Raw genomic sequence first — 24,286 nt, 5'->3', positions numbered from 1 at the left:
TTCTCCAGACTGCAAAACTTTCCTCTTCATTTCAGGTTCTTAAGTTGCTTTTTGCTATTTACTTATTTTACTTGGCTTTTAATATTTGTAAGATCTTGCATTTGCCTTAACAGATTTGTTTAATTTTTCTGGCTTTCTGCTCTTTTTTGTTGAAATTTCAGGTTTCCTGAAGTGCAGCTACTAAGTGGCAAAAGAATTGAATATAAGAACTTGACCAATGGTCAGAAGAAAATATCAGTTAATTCTCTGACATACAAAAGCCATCTTGATAGTGCAAGGTTTTGACAAAGGGTTTTCCTCTCTTACAATAACCAGTGCAGTAAGTGAGAAAGCTGCTTTCTCAGTTTCATCAGTACAAACATTCTGACTAAGCAGGTGATAAGGGAATGGGAGGGAAGTCTTTTGCACTCTGGACATGATAGGATTAGATCGTTTCCATGTGAAATGCAATTTTGTTTTTGATATGCATGTTTGGAAAGATTAATTCTGTGCAAATCATGTTAGTAAAGAAGCAATCGTACCTTGCAAGCAACTTCGTGCTAGTAATTCTTTTAAATTCAAGCACAGCATCAGATTACTTGAACTGCTTTCTGTCTGTAGGCGACCTCTGTCCCTTGTCACGGAGTGCTGTTTGTTGAATAGAACTGCTGGATTTCTAAACTTGGTTGATGTTGCTTGGCGAACTTCAGTTGATCTGTAGTAATGGATCAGTTCCAACAGAAAATCATGTAGTTCAAGTACAGGTGTGAAATAGTTGCTTTTATTAGAAAACAAAGTTAGTTAGGATTGTGTTCATTCTTCTTTCTGCTCTGGTAATGATAGGTTATATCCCTTGTCTAAATTAATCTGTTTTTTAATTCTTCCTTCCCTACCCAGTGGAGTTATTTTTGCTGCCTCATCAACTTTCAATGAATAAGGACATTATTGTAGTACCGTTCTGACCATAGAGTTTCCTTATATTCCTTTGTCTTTCTTCATAGGGCTTAACTTTCTTGTCTTTTACTTGGTAATTCTGACCCTATCCTGGAGTTTTGTGTGGGGGATTTTTTGTTTTAATTTTCATTTATTGGTGTGATTCCTTGTGTAGCCTGTCCTTTTATTTAATCTCTGCTTGCTCATTTCATGTCTTACATGTATTTCCCCACTGTTTTTTTTTAGTCTGTTCTCATGCTGCCTCTAACTACATGTAAATATTCTCAGAACTTGCTTATGTTTCTCATACTATTGGCTGCTCGGTTAGATGCTGTTTGCTTTCCTGTTTAAGTCCTGTAAAACACAGTGTCTTCAAACACTGGAGTGTCTTCCATCCATGTTTCTCTGTTTTGAATTTTTATTTAAATTGCAAGGTCAGGGCCTGTGTTCTGGTGCAATATCATGGTGTTAAACATATTTTTGTATCTTAAAGCACAGTTATTAGCATACATCAAATCCAGGACATAGTATCACATTTTTAAGTAATATACAAAGACTGAACTGTTGGACTTCGTGTTAGCTTCTATGCTTTCATTGGTTGCATGGCTGTTGAAGGTCCTTTTTAAAAAAATTGTTGAGTTAAGCTACCAGGATTTATATCAGCCCTGGGAGAATTTGAGATGCGTAGTTCTGCTATGAGAGATATATCTGTATCTATATGTACATACATGCACAAGCTGTAGTTCTGAAGTGTGCTGTGGTTGCTGCTTTTTTGCCATTCGTTACTGCCTGTGGTGACTTTTTTCCTTGCTAGGTGCTTTTTTCCTAAAGTCGGTTTCTTCCTCTGTGTTTCTGTATTTCAGAGCAAAATCTTTAGGTTGATATAAGGGAAGGATGCTGCAGGGGCTGGTGGGAGGGAAGCAGAGGGCTCTTCATTTTAGAAGAAATGTCAGCTTATCATGGAGTATCCGTGAAACAACAGGCTCGTATGGGTATATTTATACAGGCTGACCCAGATATTGTAGTGAAGCGTGCTTTAGATATACATAAAATCTATGTAACTTCAAAGTTGTCATTTTCTAGAATGAAAGTACATTGAACTAAAACATTTTAGGATCAATTGATTTTTTTTTTTTTTTTTAAGTATTGTTTATGAAGATTGTTTTTACAGATCATACGGTGTTCCCAGGACTTTTTTTTTTTCTTTGAGTGGCTATAAAAGAGCTCTCAAAGTTGCTGGTACAAGTTCACAAGTTAGCGTAGCAGACAGGAAAAGTACGGTTTAGAAGACACAATGTGCATTCAGAAAAGGCTGATTATGTACAATGCTGAGTAGGAAGAGCAAGTATTTATAAAAATGCCTGCTCAGAAGAAAGCGTGAGTAGTATTTTCTCCATGGAATTTCTTCAGTTTGGTTTCTTTAGAGTTTAAAGTGTTTGTCAGTTATTTTCCAGTGTATGAAACTGAATGAGGTTGAACATAAAACTGTGTGGAAGAGTTTTCTTTTGCTTCCATTTGGCTCTTGGTTTAATTACAGGAGGTATTGACTAAACTTTCATGTCTCCCGTTATTTTTTTTTCTTGAAAAGAGATACTCGCCATTTGTTTCTCTTCTCACTGCTATTGTCCGGCTTTCTCAGTGACGAGTCTTTCAATGGATGCTGATAACTTAGTTTCTAGAGGTGTAGATATAGATTGCTTTGCTAATTAGGAGGATATGCCGTTTTTATCTTTTTTTGTGCGTGTTGCATTGGCTTAAGAGTTCTACCCATTGTTTATGAACTAAATGGTTTTCTCTCTGGATAAGATGCAAGTGAGTTTCAAAGGTTTACTTGATACCAGCTTCTACATGTCATTTTCACAGACTGGCAAAACAGGAGAAGTAACTTTCCTCTTTTGATACTCACTTTTGATCACTTCCACTGAAGTCAATGGAAATTAAGAAAATCTTACTGCCCCTGCAGAAATTATATATTTCTTTTTGTCAGAAGTGAGTTCATTATTTTAACGATTTCTTTAGATATGCAGCCAGATATATTTCAGTTTTGTAAATCAGTTTGATGATAATCTTTTCTTAAACACTTTTGAAAGTGTTGAAACTTTGTAGCACATTGTCACAAGTGTAGATAAGTTTCTTCCAGCAGACTTACTTATGCATATTTCTTAAGGTGAGATTCTTTTTATATAAATCCTTTATTAATCCGCCTTGTGTGTTATGTTTCTTTTCTGAGGACTTGTTCAGGGTTAGCTTAAACTAGAGGCATAGGACACAGCTCTTGGAGGCTGTCGGTGTCTGGAAACGTGGTGGTAGATGCTGCTGTTGCTGACTAAGGGACTGGCTTTTTGGGAAAAGGAAGCAATAGCAGTTCTGGGTGAGAGCAGAAACCTGCTTTCCAGAGCTTTTCGCCCTTGATTTTGAAGTATTTTCTTCCTCCTGTAGGAATAGTGTGCAGTCCTGCCCCCTTCCTGGCAGACACAGAATTATAAGTAAATGAGATGAGGGGGAGGGGAAGAGGGGCAGCTGCTTGCTGGGCTGGTAGGAGGTGCAGGAAGGAGATGACTGAAGGGTGGTGCGCAGAAGGTGGAGATTCTTCATCCTAGGGTAAGGACAGAGTCGGGCCTAACAGAAACAAGTGACCTGCATTGCAGCCTCCAGAAACCTCCTTCCTGCTTTCCAGGAATCCACTGTGCTGCCACTGCAGGACTGGATTTTGTATACGTGCTTGAAGGGCCTGGAGCTGACTCAGTCTTCTGTGGTGCAAATAATATTTCCTGTTGAGTGGCTGGAGTTCCCATGTAACTTACTGGGACTGGGATAAAGCTGTTCATCAGAAGCTAGTTGCATTGAAAGACTGAAAGTGCTTGAAGACCATCATCTAAATAGGAATATGTTTTAATGTCTAAATTACAACACTGAGGTCAGGAGATGAGAAGCACGAGGCACCTCTGTGACTTCAAAGCAGTTGTTCATGGTATGAACTGCAGTTACATCTGTGACTGCAATGTGAACGCACCACTTCAAACAGTTAGCTTTCATGCTGCTAGTAGTGCAGCCACAGCAGCACAGAATTCAGCAATGTTGAAAAAAACCTGCTTGAGAAACTGAGTAAATGTCTGAGCATTCAGCCTGGCCTGAGCTCCCCCTGCTGTGGTTACACTGTTCCTAGCAACAGCTGGTTTCCTTGGTGTAAAGCTGGTGTTGCTGTCTCTGCCTTAGCTGTAGTAAAGTTGTGACTGCAGAAGTTTATCCTTAAACTTCTGTTTGTAAGCTGGACTGTGTCACCTGGTTGGCAGTCATTTATCATGTGTTTTAGAAATACAGGATGAAACAAGCTTTTTATGTCAGTATTGCAGATGCAGGTTCTTAACCTCATTATGATAGTAGAAATAGTAATTAAGATACTTGGGTTTAAAACAAATGATAGTTTTCTAGACATCTATATAGGAGCAAAATGTTACATTCTTTGGTTGTTGGTTTGTGTGTGTTTGTTTCATTTGGGGTGTTTTATGTTTCAGTGTTGTAAAGAGAAGATAAGTACTGCTTTCGGGCAATTGCCATTTTAAATCTCATCTGTTGGTTTATTTTGGCAACACAACATTGGATTAATAATCTATGAAAATATAAGGGTTACTGTTTAGCAAGAAATAGATAACAATGAAAAGAAAGAACAGCTCAAGTTTTAAAGCATAAAAAGTTATTGATGGGGTTGTCAAAGAATGTTTAGAATAATAGTGGAATCCCCTTTCGTGAGGCAAATCAAGCTCCTGGGATGCTCTGTAGGGAATAATCCTATTCTGGTATGGGGTTATTTACTGGGTCTTTTCTGTGTTTTGTGATGTGCTTATATATTTGTTATGAAAGCCTTGGTCTCATGGTGGTAGCACTGCAGAGTTGGATAGCGTTTTAATGTAACATCTGTAGTAGTCATGTCTAATGTGCATTGGAAACATTGTGGTATTTTGAGGTCCCTTCCAGTCCCTAACATTCTGTGATTCTGTGTGATTCTGCTTTGGCTGTGTAGTGCTAATTAGAGCAGTAATCCAATGAGAGTCGATGCTGTTTAATCTATCCATGCCATTCCCTTTTGGCACCTTGTTTCTTTTTTCTTTCTATTTTAGGTTCTGGTTTTATTATTATTCACTAAGTCCTGAATTCCCCTCTGTTGTGAGGTGCTTAATGAGTTCTTATGAAGGAAAAGGGAGGTTTGCTTTCCTCTTGGATTTCCCTTCATTCTTACAGATTTATTACTCTTGATAAAAGATGAGAGGTTTGTGTTTTAATCTCTGCAGATAAACCTGAGTTAAGTTTTCCCCCTTTTTAATCTCATAATTATTAATTTAAGATGAAGGAGAAAATTATGGTGAAGACAACATGGGACCCTTTTTTTCATGAAAGTAGGCTCATATGATTTTATTGGCCTGTGGTTTCATATTTGGTAGTAGTGATGCTTGAGAATAACAGCGTGCATGACACAAACGTCCTTGCTTTGTTGGGGAGTCACCACGTGTAGCTCACAGCACTAATAGTTGTATCAGCCCAACAGAAGGTCAGATTTTATGTGGGATTGAAAATAGTCAGGGCTGTTTAAGCCTGCCCTGCTACCAAAGGCAGCCTGTAGAAATCCATCTGGGGGTTAAGTAGCATTGCTTTCAGCAGGAGCTCAAGGGCTGTCCAGGGGGTTCAGATTTTATACTTATTTGATTTGAGCCTGTTCATTCCAGATTCTGTATGTTACAGATGAACGTCAAAGATCATTTCCTCTCTTTCTTTAATGTTGGTTTGTTATTCTCCCTGTTTCTACTTTTTCTCCACTAGCATCTCCATCCTGTAGCTGTGAAAGTTCCTGCATCAGCATGAGTAGAATGAAATTTAGTTCCTTTCAGGTTTCTCCTTATGTTGCTAAGAAATGCACCAGCCAGAGAAGACTCAGAATTTCTTCTGTGACTGTTGTGTGGGGCAATTGGTGTAGAAGGGCTTTCTCAGGAGTTTCCCGCTTTATCCATTGTATGCAGTGTGGGAGACCTGTTTTCATGAAAATGTCAGTATATGGAATTCTATAAATGCTAGGACTTTTAAGTTGTAAGGCAGAAGGTAGTTTGGAAAGATTTTAATAGATTACTGACTGTAGGAATGTTTTTCAGGAGTCAAAGTTGTTTTGCTCAAATATTCATTAGCAAGTGCTGTGATACAAAATGTATTTGCCATTCTGAGAAAAAGAGGTACCATTAAATGCTTTTAAGGTGCACAGATACTGAACAGTTAATTACAAAATCTTATTGAAAGGCCTTTTGTAACGGAAGGCAGACAACGCTGTGTACGATTGCTGTATGGTTTCAAGACTTGAAACTCTCCATCTTCTTTTTTGTTGTTTTTCATTTTTCCCCTTTGTGAGCCCAGTGAAAACTTTAGGTACCATGTAGGCTGACTGGTAGATGGTATAGCATGCGTGCATGTTTCACAGTGAAGTTTGAAGTGGATATGGGTTCTTTAAGGAAATGGCTTACACTATTGTTAATGGCAATTTACTTGTGTAATGTTGTTCTACTGTAATTATTTGAGTAGTTATCATGCTTTAAATTCAGGAAGAAAAATAATACTTTTTTAGAATTGGCATACCAGCATGAATGTTGTTTTGCAAACAAAGTTATGCTGCTTTTCTGTGGGTTTAGGGCTGACTTGCCTACGTCTTAATTCTTGTGTTTTATGCAGGGTTCAGTGGTCTCAGTTTAAAGGCTATTTTATTTTCAAACTGGAGAAAGTTATGGATGATTTCAGAACCTCAGCTCCTGAACCAAGAGGGCCCCCCAATCCAAATGTGGAATATATTCCCTTTGAAGAGATGAAAGAAAGAATCCTGAAAATTGTCACTGGATTTAATGGGTATGTATAATTTGTTTTCTAAAATCAGGATAACAATGTTTTTCCAATTTTTAATTTAGTAGTTTGTGCTATCTGACTGTTCATTCTGCTTTTTCAAGTAGATGAGCAGAAGCAAATATATACCTTGAAAATATGTTACAGTAGTTTCAGAACTTTCATTATTCTGTCTTCGATTGAAGTTATGACATCCTGTGACATGTTGGTTACTTCAGTTTTTTTAATATGTAGTTTTTAAGTAATACCCTTCAGTGAAGCATGGTATTACTATGTTTATTTAACAGGTAAAATAGGTAATAAAGTCAGATTTCTTTCAATATATTTTGAAATACCTACTAAAAAGAAGTCTTTTGGTGTCCAATTCATGATTGCTTTGTGGCAGTTCAGTAGCTTTTGAAGAAGTAATGCTGTGATAAACATGGTGTGACCAGAAGGCAAGGTTTGTGTAGTTTTGAATTGTTAATTTGTGCCAGATTCAGTTTCACAGACTTGAGTGATACTAATTGAGAGACTTGTGATGTTCAACCTATTGCTGACAGTGTCTTAGTTTAAAGTGTATACTCTTTGCTGCTTTAGTAATTATGGAAGTTTTGTTTCCTTTAAAATAAAGCTCCTGTTTGTATGTGTGTTTGTGTGGCATGAGTGTGGTTTTTTGTTTTTCTTCTTTCATTTGGTGTGTATTTTTTAATAGTTTATGTAGTATTTTTCTCGAGTTTAGCTGGATTACATACTTACCATAAGCTGAGTCAGTCTGCTTGTGAGTCTCGGTGCTTGCTTAAGGGAGACTTTTTCAGCATTTTTCTCAGCTTGTTGGTAAATGGGTGTGCTGTAAAGCCTGCCTCCCTGCTACCATAAACTTTCAGATTTAGAGCTGCTACCAACACATCTGTAATATCATATTTTGATACTAGGCTAATAATTTTTAATGTCACTCTTCCATACTACTTAATTTATTTGCAGTTTAAGTGTCTAAGTCAGATCTCATCTCCACCCTCCAACCCCCAGTTGCTACTTGTGTAGGATACTTCTAAGAACGTGAAATGCAGCATGTTCTCAGCTACCCGATATTTATACCAGGCCACTTCACTAAAGGAATTCAAAAACAAACCTCGCCTTTATGCTGGAGACTGCCTCTTTCCCGCCTCCCCCAGCTTTTTGTTAATGCTTCACTGCCCACAACATTTCTAATGTTCTCTCATGGAGACAGCTAATGAATGGGCTGCTGTTATCTTCTGTTGTTCCCAAGTGGACTAAACAAACCTCTGGTGACCAAGTGTGGAGCTTACTCTGGCTGCTTTCTTCTGTTGCTGTAACACCTCAAAGCGCTCAGCTTCCTTGTAGTTTGAAGTGAACCACCCAGTCTTTGAGGAAGTAAACTGCATGCATTAGTTACCTTCAAATAATACAGTAGGATGTTTCAGAATCTAGGGTTGCAGAGTGGTTCATTTAGTAAATTGTACAGTTCCTATGGTGAGGATATGAGTGTTAAAGCTGAATCATGCAGAGATGTGTCCAAAAAGTAACAGCAGCAGGTTTTGGTTTGTGCAATTGGATATATTCAGGCTTCTTATTTAGAATTGTGGTATCACTTCAGGTTACCATAGTGCAGAAGAAAGCTATTTGATGTGGCTTTATTAAGATGTTTTTATTGGTGTTTGTTTAAAAGAGTGAGGGAAAAAGAGTACATTAAAAATAGCTAATTTTTGAAAACTTTTTAAAAAGTCAAAGTAGTAACACATTTAGAATGACCCTTGTTTTGGGGTCTTTATAGGTGAAGTGTCTTTTAAAGGAATCTCAAACTGGTTATTTTAACCCTGCTGCATCTTACTTAATGTTATGTAATATGCTTGCAGAGCCAGATTCTCTTGCTATACTTTAGAATTGCTTTGGAGTAGGAAGTTCTTAAGACTTGCCATTGTCTTTACCTTTTGCTAGTGAAGCAGAAAGTTCCGAGGTAAGTTATTGGGGGATGTCAGATGACAGAGGAGCCTTCACAGCATTAATAAAATAGACATATTCATAACAAAACTTTTCATTATGTATATTTTTGACTATGATTTACTATGGCTGTTATAAGTAGTTTCCCCAGATACCTATTGAATCTTGTCCATAAGATGAATTTTTGGTTTGTAATTCATTCCGAACTGTAGTGCTAGGAAGTGCAGTTATGAATGTTTTCGTATGGAATTTTAAGTGGTTACTGTAATTAGGCAGATTAGGACTGTTAATGCTCTGAACTAGTTAAATTTCTAAGCATTTAAGATAAATTTTTATACTGCTCACGAACTTCTACATTGGTGTTCATGCGTAGACTTGCACCAATTTTGATTGCTTATATTTTAAAATCCCATTGTTATGTTTTAGTTGGCAAAACCCAGTGTTGAACAAATTAAATACAGAGGAGGTGATAATGTGATACTTGGTGCCATCTGCTGCTCAATAAAGGAAGTTCAGTTTATTATGGAAAATTTTGGAGGGAAATGAACTGGTTTTAGTTTTTGTTTAAGCATCTTATGGCTGGCAGTAAAATAGGAAGGCAGCTTTTAGTCCTGGATAGATTTGCAGGCTGCATGATTTCTTGTGTGCTTATTCCCCAAGTAGCCAGAACTGTATAGAGATTCACAACATAAATTTGTCTGAATACTCCAGATGTCCAGTTGGGTACAGCTAAATACAAATTAGCCATTGTTACTGATTGATCAGGCACTGATTCTCCAGAATGTCTTACAGATTTAGCTGATGAAAAAGAATTCAAAGTTGTATACTTTTGTTGTTGTGAAAGGGACAATCTAGTCTATTAAAAAAAACCTACAAAAATCTCTTTAATTATGGACTTCTCAACCCAAAATTAAAGTGGCCTTCAGTGAGAAACAATAGATGTAATTATTGTTGTACCTGTGTGGAAAAGTTAACACATCAAGTAAATTCTTTATGACTGAGTTAGGGTTGGGCACTGCACAGAAGCTGAATGTCATGAAGAACTGGGTGTCACAAGGATTACTGGTTGGCCAAAAGTTGCCAAACAGCAGCACTATTTGATACTAAGGAAGCTTTAGGGAAATTAATAATGACAGAGCCATTGTCAGGCTTAAGAGTCTTCATGTAATAAACTGAATTTAAAGGAACACTTGTTCCTAGTTTGTGCTGGTTTGTACCTATCAGATTTTGGGGATGAGGGAGGAAATACTTTGGATCAAAACAGGGTGAAATGTATTTTGCCTGAGTGCCAAAACACTTGGTTTCTGCCATTTTACCTGCTTATAAGCAATAACATGTCAAAGCAGATGTCATTTTATAGCATTACTTTTTGCAAGTGTTTAATGTATTTAATGCTTTGCTTCATCAGCTGTATTCTAATTCTCCACAGCTGATTGATGGATATTAACTTTACCGTGTTTCTGTTCTTAGAAGTCAAGTAAATATGGGTTGCTATGGTGTAATTCAGTGTGAATAGCAAGGGAAGGCATGAATTAATAGGGTAAATGTGAGATACCTTCTGTGTTTTTTCAAGTAGCTGTGTTGAAACTAGGGCTAAGGGTGGCTGCATTTCAGTTCACCTCCTTATTGTTTTCCACTTGAGGATTATAACTTCCTTAGTAATTTAATAGACAGTACTGAAAAACATAACTGTTTGATACTTGATCTCTCTCTGATTACTGTTTGCTTTTAGTTAAAGTGTCATGTGGTGTGATTGATCAGAGCTGTCCTGACCTGCTTGCACTGAACTAGTAGTGGATCTGTGCATCTTTTAAGATGTGGCTTTTTAGCTAATGAACTAAACTAGAGATATGTATTGTGGTAGCTAATGGAATAGACTTAAGATACTGTGTACTGCATTCCTCAGAAAATAATAAAAGTTGAATTTATTGCTCTGGATTTTGTGTATCAGTCTTATTTCCAAACAAGAAATGGTTCTTAAGTATCCAATTGTACTGAATTTTATTTTTAGATGAATTTTTGAAAGTTCATGGCTTCACCTTCAAATAGTTAACTGTAAAAATGCATGATTCCTTATTATTTTATTGAAATAACTTTCAGAGTATTTACTATTTTGTCAAAAGTCACAGAAGTTTGTTAAAATGCGACACTGTGAATTTGCAGTGAAAGGGTATGACAGGTAACTGGTAAACGTATGCCAGGTATTGCTTGTCTGAAAGGTCAGTTGCTTAAGTGAGGATGAAGTTGAGTGCAGAAATGTCAGAAAACAGAAAGTGTGAATGTGGTGCTTATGGATTTATATATATATCTTACTCTGAGTTTAATTATTGTTACTGAGCTGTTCCTTGATAGATAAGTATACTGTACAGTTGTGGCAAAAGAGAGTATTTGTAACAGCTGAAGTATAATGGTTCTACTAATGCCAACATTTAATGCTTTTTCTGTAAATGTATTTTGTAAAACATTAAATAAAGTACAAGTGGAGAAAATTTTAGCTCTAATGTGTATGACTCAAATTTGTTTTGAATTGCTTACCATTTCTGTTCTGTATGTTTGAATAATAAATACAGCCTTAAACTATTTTACTGTTGATTATCTGATTTCCTTTTCATTGTTTTAATGAATTGCTTTGAATGTGGGATGGTGTATTTAGAATCTACTTAAGGGTATTGTAGTGGTGAGCACAGAAGACAGAGCTTTGTTACCTCGGTGTATGAGACAGGGAAAAATAAGGCCTTGAGTTAATGCTGTATGGTGCTAATGATGACAAATTTCAGTGCTATTTGCTTTCTATCTTCTCAGTAAGGAGGAGAAAGCAATAATGTTGTTGCTTCCTAGCAGTATTCTCATTAAAATAAAATTAAATGGTTATAAATCTATTTCATTGCAGCATCCCCTTCACTATTCAGCGACTCTGTGAGTTGCTGACAGATCCTAGGAGGAATTACACAGGAACAGACAAATTTCTAAGAGGTGTGGAAAAGGTATGTATTTTTCTGAGATAACACAACTAGTCGCAGCCACCACTTAAATAAATTCTGAATTACCCCTAAAGGTCTGTTGGTTTGATTATGGCTTGCAGCCATAGTATAGCTAATAGCTAGTCCAAGTGTATGAGTTGGTTTCATACCTTTTAACATCAAAAAGCAATTTTAAAATAACTTATTTAAGACATAAAAATAAGTCCCTGAGCTCTAACTGTTGTGTTTGCTAATCGCTGTGCAGTGCTCAAACTGTAGTTTGTGGAGAGCGTAAGGTCACTTTTTAAAGAGTCCTAGCTAGAAATAGTCAAATAATCAGTTGAAATAATTTGATGTTTTTGATCAGGTGTTTCCTTCCGCATTTGGATTCAGATTAGATGCAGTAGGTGAAGAAAGGAGGCTCCCTCCCTCCAGTGTGTTTTGTTCCAGGGTTTAAATCCTCTTGTCTAGAGGACTGTGCCTTTGTAAAAGCTCACCGATGTCATGTAACGGTATTTTATAGCTTACGTGAGAATGTGGGATCTTTCAAAAGTAGGTAACAGCCTTTGAGGATGTGGTTCCACGTAGGATTTTCTAAATGGCAAAATTGGTTTGAGGTTCCTATGTAAGCTATTCAATTGAAGAAGGGTTAACTTTTAAATGGTTTGTTTTCGCTGTTCCAGTGGGTACAGTCAGGTTTATTGTTGCAACTTCAGCTGGCTCTGTGAAAAAAGCCCCTCTGGGTAATTTAAGTACTGATTTGAAGAGAGGAACTTACCTAATTTTAAAGCTAGGTTGCTGGATGTTAAAATCAATTTAGTTGGCAGTGCCATTCAAGAGGGAGAGGTGCCTAAGTAAAATACATTGAATTAATCATTATTTCTGTCCTTTGTTTATGTGGGGCCAAAATAATTTAACATTTAATATGTGGCCATGCCAAAAATAGCTAATGGTGCTTGCAAACTTCTGAATGCAGGACTTGTGTGCAAATAGAGCATTTCTGCAGCAATTCAGGGGTTTTTCTGCATTTCAGAATACTTTGCTTTCTGGAGATACTTCAAGTAGAAACTACAAACACTTTGGCCTGAGGTTTAATGTGCTGGTCTTGTTTTGACAGTAACCCACCTATTAAAATATTGGCTTTTAGTGGAATTATGGCCTGACCACACAGAGAGGGAGAGGAGACACTTTTTATGTATCTGTAATCTGTTGATAGCTTTCAACCCCATTTTCTGTAGAGATACTTTAACAGATAGGACCAAAATCGTGTGACCTGTTAAGTTTTGCGGTGTTTTCAGGAGCTGAAGTTTCTATTTCTGAACTCTTAATATGTTGTTTGTGTATTACAGAATGTCATGGTTGTCAGCTGTGTGTATCCATCTTCAGAGTAAGTATAATCTTTTTCCTGAAACTTTCAGCTTGTGTTGGTAGAGGAGAGAATGTGTGCATGTGTGTCTAACATTTCTCTTGCTCTGGTGGTTGTATCCAAAAGAGAGACACGCAGAGTTCCATTCTCATTGTCAGCAGTTAAGTCAAGAGTAGTGGTAGTGGTCTGCAGGTGCTACCTGTAGTAATTTGGAAATGAACAAACAGCTTTGGAATCAGATGTACAGTGCAGTTCAGTATTATTCCCAGATGCTAAGGTGGGGTTTTTTATACCCTAGCTGGGGATGGAAAAACAGATACCCCTCAATAACAGTTGGTGTGAATATATGTCCTGGCATATTTTCCCAGTATAATGTAAAGGTAGAGAACCCATTGAGGACTGACGGTGGGAGGACTATTTAAGTTAAGGGGGTGGAATTTTGTGCAAACAGTCTTTAAAGTAATTTGAAGTTCCTTTATAAATAACATTCTAATTCTTACCTTTTTATTGTTAGGAAAAATAATTCCAATAGCTTAAATCGAATGAATGGTGTTATGTTCCCAGGAAATTCGCCAGGGTACTCTGACAGGTGAGTTTACTTTGGGGAGTTAACTTTTTCTGGATAAAAGCAAAATGGTTCTGGAAGCAGCTGCTTCAGATCCTTTATCATTATCTGTTCTGATCCCAAATAAGTAGCCTCAAAAATGGGGTGTGACATGGAATACTGGGGGAAGGAGGGAAGAGGAGGCATGAACACGCACACTATGTACTCTGTTTTTTATGTGCTTGTAACCTCATTGTTTAGAATATTTTTTTGTTAAAGTGTTTAGGTTTTTCTTGCATGTTGTAGGCAAGGAATTTTTTATTCAGTATAAAGTAACAAAGTACCTCAACTTTTTTTTTTATTGGTTTGTTTTGTTTTGGTGTTCTTTTAAAACAAGGTTATAGCTGCTTTCTGCCTGTTAGGAACAAATTCCTAAATGGGTTAATTTTTTTGTTATTATTTTTAAAGATCTAATGTAAATGGTCCTGGAACACCCAGACCAGTAAATCGACCAAAGGTTTCTTTGTCAAATCCTATGACAACAAACGGTTTGCCAGACAGCACGGAACACAAAGAATCAAGCTCTCCACAATCAGAAGATAAAAAACACAGGTTTGTGGGCAGTAATGTATTTTGAGTTTTTATTATTCTCAGATTTTTCCACTTGCATTTAAAAAAAAAAAATCAGAAGAGAATGGCCATTTAAGGTATGCATAATTAAGTCTTAACATATGAATATCTGCAGCAGGATTTGATATGTATTTACTACTCTTTACACTGTCTAGATAATTATTAGCTCAAATTTCCACAGTGGCAGTAACACATAAGTGTACAGGATGTATAGAAAAAAGGAGGAGTGAACAAGAGTTCAGAACTTCACAGTTACCATATTTGTGTCAGGATGTGAAGCTCTAACCAGATATGATATTTCATAGACATTTGCCACTGATTCTCACAGTAAGAACTGTGTAATTTGGACCTACCAGAGTAGCCTGATCACTCTGCATTTTCTTTGGCAAACAGGTGAAGGAGGAGTGATGGCTTTGAGGTTTTGTTGTGTAATAAGCGAAGCAAGTTCTACTGTTACCTTTTGTGGAGTGTTTAACTTGAAATAGCTGCTACTCTTTTTTTTTAAGTATGTCAGAGTGGTTTTCTTCAGTAAAAACTGAAGCTGTTTTTGTTGTTTATAGTGAATCACCAGCATCTGAATCAGAAGGTGCTCAGAGCAGCCCGGTAAAAAATAAGCATTCTGAAGATGATCCTACAGAAGCAGAAGGACGTGAGGTAAAAAGACTCAAGTCTGACAAGGAAGGGGAAGCCAGAGATGCACCCAACCAAACTGCCTCCAGTGAAGGCTCTTCAGGCATGGGGGAAGAGACAGAAACATCCTCTACATCTCAGGATAAAGACAAAGATACTACTTGTGCCACACAGCACTGTACAGAGGAAGAGGAGGAAGGTATTTCAGGGTTTTTTCTTTTAATTATCTTTGTGCATTTTCCAAGGAGTTGGGATTTTCTGTGCTTGAGGCTGGTACTGTTGGGATTGCTGAATGTCTCAAGTTGTGCATAAAGGTGAACTGCTTGTTCCTACTTCAGTTTCACATAGTTCAGTAATTCTTTTATTTCTTCTTTTTTTCCTTTGTCCTACATCTGTATTTGAAAACTTATGGTAGTTAAAATCCTCTTAGGCCATAGATTACAGGAGGGTGGTAATGATGCACTGAGAATTCAGGAATCCTCGTTCAGGGTATCATCAGATGTTCTCATCTCTTATTCAGAAGGGAGATGGGTCATATCTACATTTGACTATCTGTATTATTAATAAATTACCAAAATATGTCCATAACTTTGTTCTTTCACTGAGGAGGCTGAGCAACGATCTCTCCCGATCCTATTAGAAAAACAAAAATTACCCCACTCTAAGGCATGCCTTGTACCTAATGAAAAAAAAAAGATAACTGCAGTTAAGACAGTGATCTATTTTTTACATATTCCTTTTAATATTAATTTTTTTGCAGCTCACATGTTTCTTAAATGTTCCTCTAGATCATGGTGGATGTACACTTGAAACAGTAACGTTTTCAACATGTCTAAAAAACTGCTGCTGAAGAGAAAAGGAATGTGGGGAAGCAAGAAGTTGTTACTTTTTAGACTGTCTTCATTCAATGAAATATAATTAAGTGAAACTACCTATTTAATTTTTAAAAATTACTTTATGGTATATTAGGATAGTTTGGCTATCCTGGTGAAGGTGACTAATACTAATAAAACTGAGGATTGTGAGTTTTTCCTGTCCTTGGCTGTGTTGTAGCAGCACTGCTCAGCATAGCTGGGAATGGAAAGTAGCAGGATTAAGATTTGTTTAAAAAAGCCTTAGTAATACTGTACTTTCACCATTTTTAGAGTCCATGTCTCCCAGAAATGTTGGTCCAGACAGAAAAGATCAAGAAAAAGACACTGAATCCTCAACTGTGAATGAAGAGACCTCAGAGGAGAGCAATCCAATGGAGGAGTCTGATCAGTCTCAGGCTGAGAAGGATTTACACTCAGATGACAGTGAAATTAGTGGATCTGCCAGTAGTGGAGCTGACTGCAGTGAAACGGAAGAGTTGGGGTCCGATGCGAGTGAAACGCCAGAAACTTCGTCAGAGGCCCCCATGGAAAACAGCGATGAAGCCACAGAAGTTGCAGATGAACCTATGGAGCAAGACTAATTTAAATACCCTTAGATGCAGTATTTTCCATAAGGCTCCAGTTTTACACTGTATAAATAATTTTATGTAATAAAGTGGACCTTTAGTTTTACAAAAAAGAAGCAGGTTGTAAAATAAACTTCTCCATGGATTGAACCTTGAAAGAGTTGTACATGATAAGAACTGTGAATACCAGCTCCTTCAGGTCCTGCTTACCGCTGAACTTTCGTTTGGTCAAATCAGTGGTTTGTGTATAGTTTTTTTTATTTAGAATAAAAGTTTTTAAACTGGAAGGTAATTATAATTTTGACAACTTTTTTGGAGATTACCACACCTAGTTGTATGTAAGCAAGAAAGCTTTTTGTCTTGTCTTTTTCTGACAGCTATAGCAGTTACTTCATATTTTGGTTACAGTTTCAACATTTGACCTGTGAAATATGGGGTTTCATGCTGGTTTCCAGGTTTTTATTTGATTACACACTATGAAACCTTATGTTGTGTGTTTAAAATGTATTACATTTCACACACACATATATGCACGCATGCACTCGTATGTGTACCCTCACTGTTCTAAGGGGGAAATGGTCTTATTTTTCTGTTTCTATAAAAGATACTTTTTCTATAGGAGAAGACAGAGTTCACATCTCAAGGCACTCTGCTTTGCCTCTGGAAAACAAACCAAATGAAATCTGGCCCATATGAAACCCTGGAAATATTAACATTGTTGAAAACACCAGAGTAAACACATTCCAAGAGAACTGTTCGGATGACAACATTTTTGTATACTTCTGAGGTGCCTGAGTGAAAGGATTTCATTTATTTATGAGCAAATGTGCTTTATGTTGAGAACGCTGTAATCAAAACATTAGCTTCAACTTTTGTAGAAGAAATGTTTGAAAATACGATAAGGAAATATCTTGGAAGAAGTGAAACAGGTACTTTTTGAGTGCTTCTTGGAGCATTGTGAATATTGTAGAGAAGTCTCAAAGTTATTTTAAGGTTTGCAGATGGCATCGGTATGATCACACCACTGTATTGGAAGAATTAATACATGACCATAGTGATGTACCTGAGCTAAACAACTAAAAGGTTTAGGGGTGCATAGAAATCACCACGATTTGTATAACATTTTGGGAGTGAACTGAATATTTTTGAACATGCTACTTTGACAGCCAGTGTTACATTTTTTTCAGACCAGCTCAAAGCACAAACTACTGCTTTAAACTCTGGAGACTTTCCAGTTCCCATATTTAAAGACATGCAAGCTGCAACCTCCCGGTCACAATTACTGGCTGCCAAATTTATACCTGTTTCTTCAACTGTACCTTTTTGATATTTAGAATTTTTAAATTTCTGTAAAGTAGATTTTTGTAGATTGTAATGAGTGCTCACTGCCATTGTGAAACGGTATATAATTGTATAATTTCTGTGTGTAAACCGAATGCTTGGGCTTTCAATACAGTATTCATATAAAGCAATAAATATTAATGTTATGAAATATCTGAGTACATTTTTATCAGAATTGTCCCTCTTTGGTTTTTAAGTTCACATACCTGAAGTACAAAAATGACCTCTGAAGTGCATGCTAATAGTTTCTTGTACGACGGGGTGCGCTTTGTATCATTTGGGGGAAATCTAGGTTTTGATGAACACCAGAATGATTTGGCTCAGTTGGAATATTTATGAAGTTATTTCTTGCTGACATTACCTACCAAGTTGTGAACAGACAGGATTAATGGAGGTGCTTGCCAAAAGATAACAATCCTATTGCTTGAGAACCCCTTGAAGGAGAAAAGTTGTACTTTGACTCATTTTCATTGTGCTTTAAGGGTTGAATGTGTATTATAAAATTAAAGGACTGAACCAAAATGTTGAAGTTAGGAAAGTTTAAAAATACCAGTAACATCTTACACTTCTCTTTTTTCTTTCTTTCTTTTTTTTTTTTTTTTTGGGGTGGGAATATATTGCCAATGAGAACGAAATTTTAAAATTTCTAAGTTTAGAGATCTCTGAAATTTTATTTAGACTGTTTATTTGTGACGATATTGTCAATAAACTTGTTCTTTAAGCACCTGTGACCTTTTGATACGTTTGTTTTAGCAGCACTAGTGTCACTGTAAGGACTTGCAGAAGAACTTTGAGGTGTGGATCCATTCATGTATCTGCAACTCTTGTTTTGCAATGGCTAATCAAAACGGAAATAATGCTTGAACAGCACAGCAAGCATCTTCATACGAAATACATGCCTACATGTAGAGATTGTATTTACTAAATCAGGATTGCCCCCTTAAAAAAAAAATACATGAATGTGGATTAAAAAAACCAAAACGCAAACACCAACAAAAACCTCCTGCATTCCTAAGCAGCTGTTTTGTGGAAGGCGTTACAGCCCTGCAGCCAGGCAGCTGCTGCTCCGTGAGCAGGGGGTGCAGTGCTCAATGTATTCTCTCATGGCTTGTGTTTTTCTAAATCTGGATGATAGAAAGTTCCATAATTACATATAGCCCAGAGCCTACTTCTGTATATGACCATTCCGACAGAGCTATAAATGGGCAGTTAAAGCCCAGAAAACCAGGCAACAGGTGCTTTATGGTGTTCATGGGTGTATTTCCTATTAAAAAAAGACCTATTATATGGGACTAGCATATGAATAGAAAATGTGATGGAGTTTACTTCAGAATACAAGCTTGAAGGTCAGCTCTTGATACTAAAATTTAAAAATCGCTATCAGAAAAGTTCATTTCCTTAAAGCCTTATTTGTTTTGGTTTGGTTTTTAAACACAGGGACTACTTCAATGCTTGCAGTAGCAATAGCTTTCTGATGCAGCATGTGTTTGGGATTACAAAGTATGTTGCAGTTAAACTGTTCAGAAGAAGTCTGCGTGGATTGAGCGGCTCGTGCGGCAGTTGGAATTGGGGGTTGGTTGGTGTGCAGGTCCTGGGCCGGGCAGCTGCCCCAGCAGGGCTGTGCTGCAGGAAACCTCGTGTCCTTGTGGGCAACGGGGCTCAGAAGGACACGAGCCGTGCCCTGAGCATCGCTCTGGGCTCCTCCCGGCCTGCAGCTGTCGGAGCCTGCACGAAGCTCTGGGGCGAGGGCTGTTGCTGCCTTTCATAGTGCCAGCCAGGCCCGGGACAAATTTGGATTTCTGTTTGAAATCCTCTTGGATCTACTGCTGGCTTGAACAACGTGAACTTATTTTTAACACAGAAATAGTGTTCTGAGGGTTTCAAAGGGCAAGGCACCTCTGTCTGCAGCAGCTGAGTTCCTATGGCTATCTTAAACATTCTAGCAGGAAATGCTCCTCGAGAAGTGACTTGGGATTGTTTCTCAGTTCATGCCTTGCCCAGAGGATGCAGGAAACGGGCTGAAAAACGTTTCTGCTGCTTCAGGCTGTGAGAAACCATGTACTTGTGGTGGGTTTTGCTAAGCAGTTCACTGAAAAGCTGCATCATGACTCCAGCAAGATTCTTCTGGGTCTGGTACAAAAGAATCAGGCTTTTAGCTGCTTTGTTAATTGTGTTGGGAGGGGGGGAACAGCTGAAGCTTGATAGAATCTTATTTATATGAGTTTTCTGTTGCAATAGTTAAGTGGTAACCTAGTGATTAATTAAAAAAATCTAGAGTGCATGCCTTCTATTGACTGCAACTGTACAAAGCACCCTTCTGCAATCTTTCGGCATTTTAATTCATATGGCCCATTTCTAGGAAGGGTTTAAAGGTTATTTGCATCTTAATGTGTCTGAGGTCAGTGTTCTTCAGTTAGAGAAGTTTGGAAGAGGCACGGATTACCAAAGGCATCCTGGTTACGTCCCTTTACACCCCTGTCGTTACCAATGAGAGACCAACCTGTGTTTTGTCTGTAACTTTCAGTAATCAGAGCTCTTCATCCCCATTTGCTTCTAGGACATTCATGCCAGCAAATTCTTTATGGCTATGATGTTATTTTGGTATCTACATGGTTTAATTGGAAGGGGTTTGCTAATCTCCCACAAACGTAAGTTTTTAGGTTAAAAAACAACTCTGTTTTCTAGCTGGAAGAAGATGTTCTGGTTTCTACAGGGAAACGGCAATCACATTTTGGTTCTGATCTTTCACTGCATGTGAACACGGCACCTAAAGTCATTCCCCAAGTTCTGGACTATTATCTACCAACTTGTCTGCAAGGTTCACTGTAAACTGTTGCATTATTTCATTTTTCAGTTGACCCTCTGTCCTCGTGTTCACTCAGGAAAGCTGCTTTTCTCTCTCCATATTTAGTGCAATAAACTAGAGACAAAGTTCTTGAACCACTTCTGGCCTTGGGAAGTTCTTACCATGAGTAAGCAGTGACAGAAACTACTCCTGGCTGGGCCTTTCCCTCTGTGTTCTGTTCCGTGGTCCCTTTTATAACTGCTGGACCATGTAACGGCAGGTAAAGACATGAGAAGGTTTGAGGACCACACATTTAACAGTTGCCCAGGCTAGTGCTATTTGATACATGTGCCTTCTGCTGTTTGCAGCTGTATAACAGTAATTAACAAAAGGACCCACTGCCGTGCTCTGTGCTTGTCCTTCTGTCCTTCCACACTATCACGAACACGTGTGGTGACTGACTCCCCATGGGTGATTCTCCCACACATGGGAATCTCTCTCAGTTTATCCAGCCAGCCCGGTTTTGTGCCTGCAAGACTGAGCAGACCCTGTTCTCCCAGCCCACAGCGTGTGCTGTTCTGAGCCATTGCTCTGCTTCCGTTTGTCTACCCCGTCCCCAAATTGCTGCATCAAATGAGGACACGGTGCAGCAGCTGGGCCCTCCCCTGTGTTGTCTGTGCATCCCAAAGGGATATTTGACTGTATCCAATTTGTGGCCCACCATAATCTCCAAGTCATTTTCTGCCCAAGTTGCCATGATGTCCTGTGGTGTACATTTGATTTTGCCTGAAGTGTACTGGTCTGTTCTTGTCTCCCTCCAGCTGTGTCTTGCAAACTTTGGTACCCTTTCCAACGTTTGTCTATTTTTTTTTTAAGATTTTTTTTTTGCATTCTCATTTTGCTCCATAAGCTTTTCACAGGTGCTTCTCCCTTCACTGTGCTCTGCCTGTACTCTCAGGGGCACTTTATGTTACGATGCCATCTTATTAATAACACTCTGGAACAGAACTGGATCCAGAGCAGATACCTGCAGGATTCAAACTGATCTTAAACTGTTCTGGGGATGAGGACACTGAACTGGGCCAACGAAAGCAGAAGGCCCAACCTTTACCTTTGAGACAATCCAGTTCTTTGCTTCATTAGTTTGTATTTATTGAAAAGGTGCAATAGTTGTGTGTTAGGGCTTTCAGCAAGGGAACTGTATGATGGTACTGGGGTAACAGAAACAGCTCATCCTTGTGGGTTTCATGTGAGCTGTAGCAATCAACAGTTCCAAAGTGCAGCTGTTCAGCTCGTCCTGCCGAGTCTGCTCCGATCCCTCAGCCTGACACTCATTCTCTCAGGCAGCTTTAGCACCATTCACCTCTCACGGTCACTATGCTCTCCTGCAATAATCTGGGACTGTCTTGCAGCAGATCTAGGAATGCTAGAAACTGGCCTTTGCAATGCACTGGTGATAGAAATAATCAAAACAACTGGGAAAGCCACCTGGCTACCAGTAGCTGCTTGTCTTGGCATGGGCTCTGTGGTTGTTCCAGAGGTACCCAAAAAGTCTTCTATGTCCATTTGCTAGTGTTCACACCCCGGTGAACATTGGTCACAAAAGAGGACTGAGGAAGGAAAGCTCAAAAGCAGGATGGGGCAGAGGCATTTCCCCGAGCATTCCTTTCTTGACCATCTACTTTTGTGCTGTTGAACAATTCAATAAAAAGACTCAAACCAGGCTGCAGATAGGCAAACAGCTCTTCTTGAAATCGTTGTATGATCTTGTAGAAAACAAAACAACTAGTGTGAAATACAGGTGATGAGGAAGCAGAGCAACACTTTGTCAGCAGCACTGATGGATGCGCTAGGACAAAACGTGCAGATGGTGAGTGCGCTGCCGGTGGGGTCCCCAAGCACACGCTTCAACTCGCAAGCGGAAGGACGTGGATTCCTTGGACAGGCGAGCAGGGTGAGAAACCTCGTGCGCAATCCTGTTTCCATAATAAGAAACCTGAGAGCGGACAATGCGGAGCTGCCCTCTGGAACATAGGGGCAAAGCAAGGACGAATTTGAGACCCAGGAGCTGCCGGCCTCAGGCTACACCAGTAAATGGAAACCGCATTCCCCTGATGACACATGTGGCTTGGCTGCTCAGCAGGACCGCAGCACGGCCTCCCTGGAGGTCAGAGGCTCTCTGTTGCACAGCAGCAACCAAAGTTTGGTTTGCCAAGTAGAGGAGAGGTCTGTGACAGCTGTCAGTGACAGTAAAACTCCTCTGAGCAGTGCCAGGAAAGGCCTGGCAAACCCGCTGCACTTGGAAGCAGTGCTCTTCTTCTGAGCAATATGGTTACAGACAGGAGACAGGTTGGGGAGTGTGCTGTCCCCACAGATGATTTCTGACTTTCTGACGGGGACTCAGGGTTTGAGAATCGAGGGAGGGGGCTGGGGGAGCAGCTGCCCTGGGCCCTTTGTGCCCTGGAGCCCCCAGTCACTGTCCCAGCAAGCACAGCAGCAGCAGGAGCCCAAACCTGTCTCAGTCTCTCTGTGCCCCGGAACAGCGCAATCATTTTGACTTAAGAACAACGAGTCCAACTGTTAAACTGGCACTGCCAAGTCCACCTCTAACCCATGTCCCTGAGAACCTCATCTATGTGTCTGTTCAACCCCTCCAGGGATGGTGACTCCACCATTTCCCTGAGCAGCCTGTTCCAATGCCTGACAACTCTTTCTGGGAAGAATTTTTCCCAATATCCAATCTAAACCTCCCCTGGAGCAACTTGAGGCCATTTCTTCTTGTCATATCACTTGTTACTTGGGAGAAGAAACCAACACCCTCCATGCTACAACCTCCTTTCAGGTAGTTGCAGACAGTGATAAGGTCTCCCCTCAGCCTCCTTTTCTCCAGGCTGAACAGCCCCAGCTCCCTCAGCCGCTCCCATCACACTTGTGCTCCAGACCCCTCACCAGCTCCGTTCCCTTCTCTGAACTCTCTCCAGCACCTCAGTGTCTTTCTTGTCGTGAGGGGCCCAAAACTGAACCCAGGATTTGAGGTGCAGCCTCACCAGTGCCCAGTACGTGGCGACAGTCACTGCCCTGGTCCTGCTGGCCACGCCGGTGCTGACACAAGCCAGGATGCTGTTGGCTTTCTTGGCCACCTGGGCACACGCTGGCTCCTGTTCAGCCGCAGCCGAGCTCCCGGCAGGGGGCGCTGCCGCCTCGGGAACGCGCGGCGCCGCCACCATTTTGCGGGAGCGGGAAGGCGGCGCCCGCGCGCAGGGGCTCCCCCGGCTGAGGGAGCGGCGGGAGCGGGCTGTCCCGTGTCCCGTGTCCCGTGTCCCGTCCCACCCGTGAACATCGGCTCGTCTCCGCACAGGGGAGCGGCCTCCGGGTCCAGGCAGCCGGCTTGCTCCGGGCAGCGCCCGAGGTGCGCTGTGAGCTGCCCGGAGTGGGAAGGTGAAAGGCGTGAAAAGGGAGGACGAGTTAAATGGCCGAGGCAGCCATAGTTACCCTCATGCATGTACACTGGCAAAAGCCTTAAATCTTCAGTGTACTGGGCTCTGATGAGGTGTTAAATAGAGCTGCTGCAGAAAGATCCTGCTCGCAAGTGCTGAGAAATTCAACTGGCTTCCCCCAGATGAGGTGATGAGCTTCCAAATTAAAGAGTTTTTTAAAACTAGCAAAGCAGGAAGACTTTCATAATTTTAAATCCTGCCCCTTTAAGATTTACGCCTTTGCAAACTTTCCTCTTTAACTTGCAACCTTATTTCAAGTCAAAGTTGGGCCATTTCTGTATTAATGTCATGGCTCCAGGAGATGGAGCTTTACAATAAATGCTACAATACAGTGACTGAAGACGCCATGGGGGAACAGGCTGAAT

At 39.6% G+C, this 24,286-nt stretch overlaps 1 protein-coding gene across 1 annotated transcript in view; it reads left to right on the top strand.

Moving 5' to 3' along the window:
- The window catches only part of PPP4R2 (protein phosphatase 4 regulatory subunit 2), a 31,251-nt gene extending 12,888 nt beyond the window's left edge, over positions 1 to 18,363 (top strand). The window contains exons 3-9 of the mRNA XM_082059764.1: positions 6,622 to 6,792; positions 11,618 to 11,711; positions 13,037 to 13,074; positions 13,568 to 13,642; positions 14,066 to 14,209; positions 14,788 to 15,056; positions 16,003 to 18,363. Coding sequence (XP_081915890.1) covers positions 6,622 to 6,792; positions 11,618 to 11,711; positions 13,037 to 13,074; positions 13,568 to 13,642; positions 14,066 to 14,209; positions 14,788 to 15,056; positions 16,003 to 16,313 — 1,102 coding nt within the window. The 3' untranslated portion in view covers positions 16,314 to 18,363. The remainder of the gene's footprint in view (positions 1 to 6,621; positions 6,793 to 11,617; positions 11,712 to 13,036; positions 13,075 to 13,567; positions 13,643 to 14,065; positions 14,210 to 14,787; positions 15,057 to 16,002) is intronic.
- Positions 18,364 to 24,286: the final 5,923 nt, after the last annotated feature.

This window comes from Streptopelia decaocto (assembly GCF_964273445.1).
Source record: "Streptopelia decaocto genome assembly, chromosome: 8".
NCBI lineage: Eukaryota > Metazoa > Chordata > Aves > Columbiformes > Columbidae > Streptopelia > Streptopelia decaocto.
Note: the sequence above shows the minus strand (reverse complement) of the source record. Positions and strands in the feature narration are given on the sequence as shown.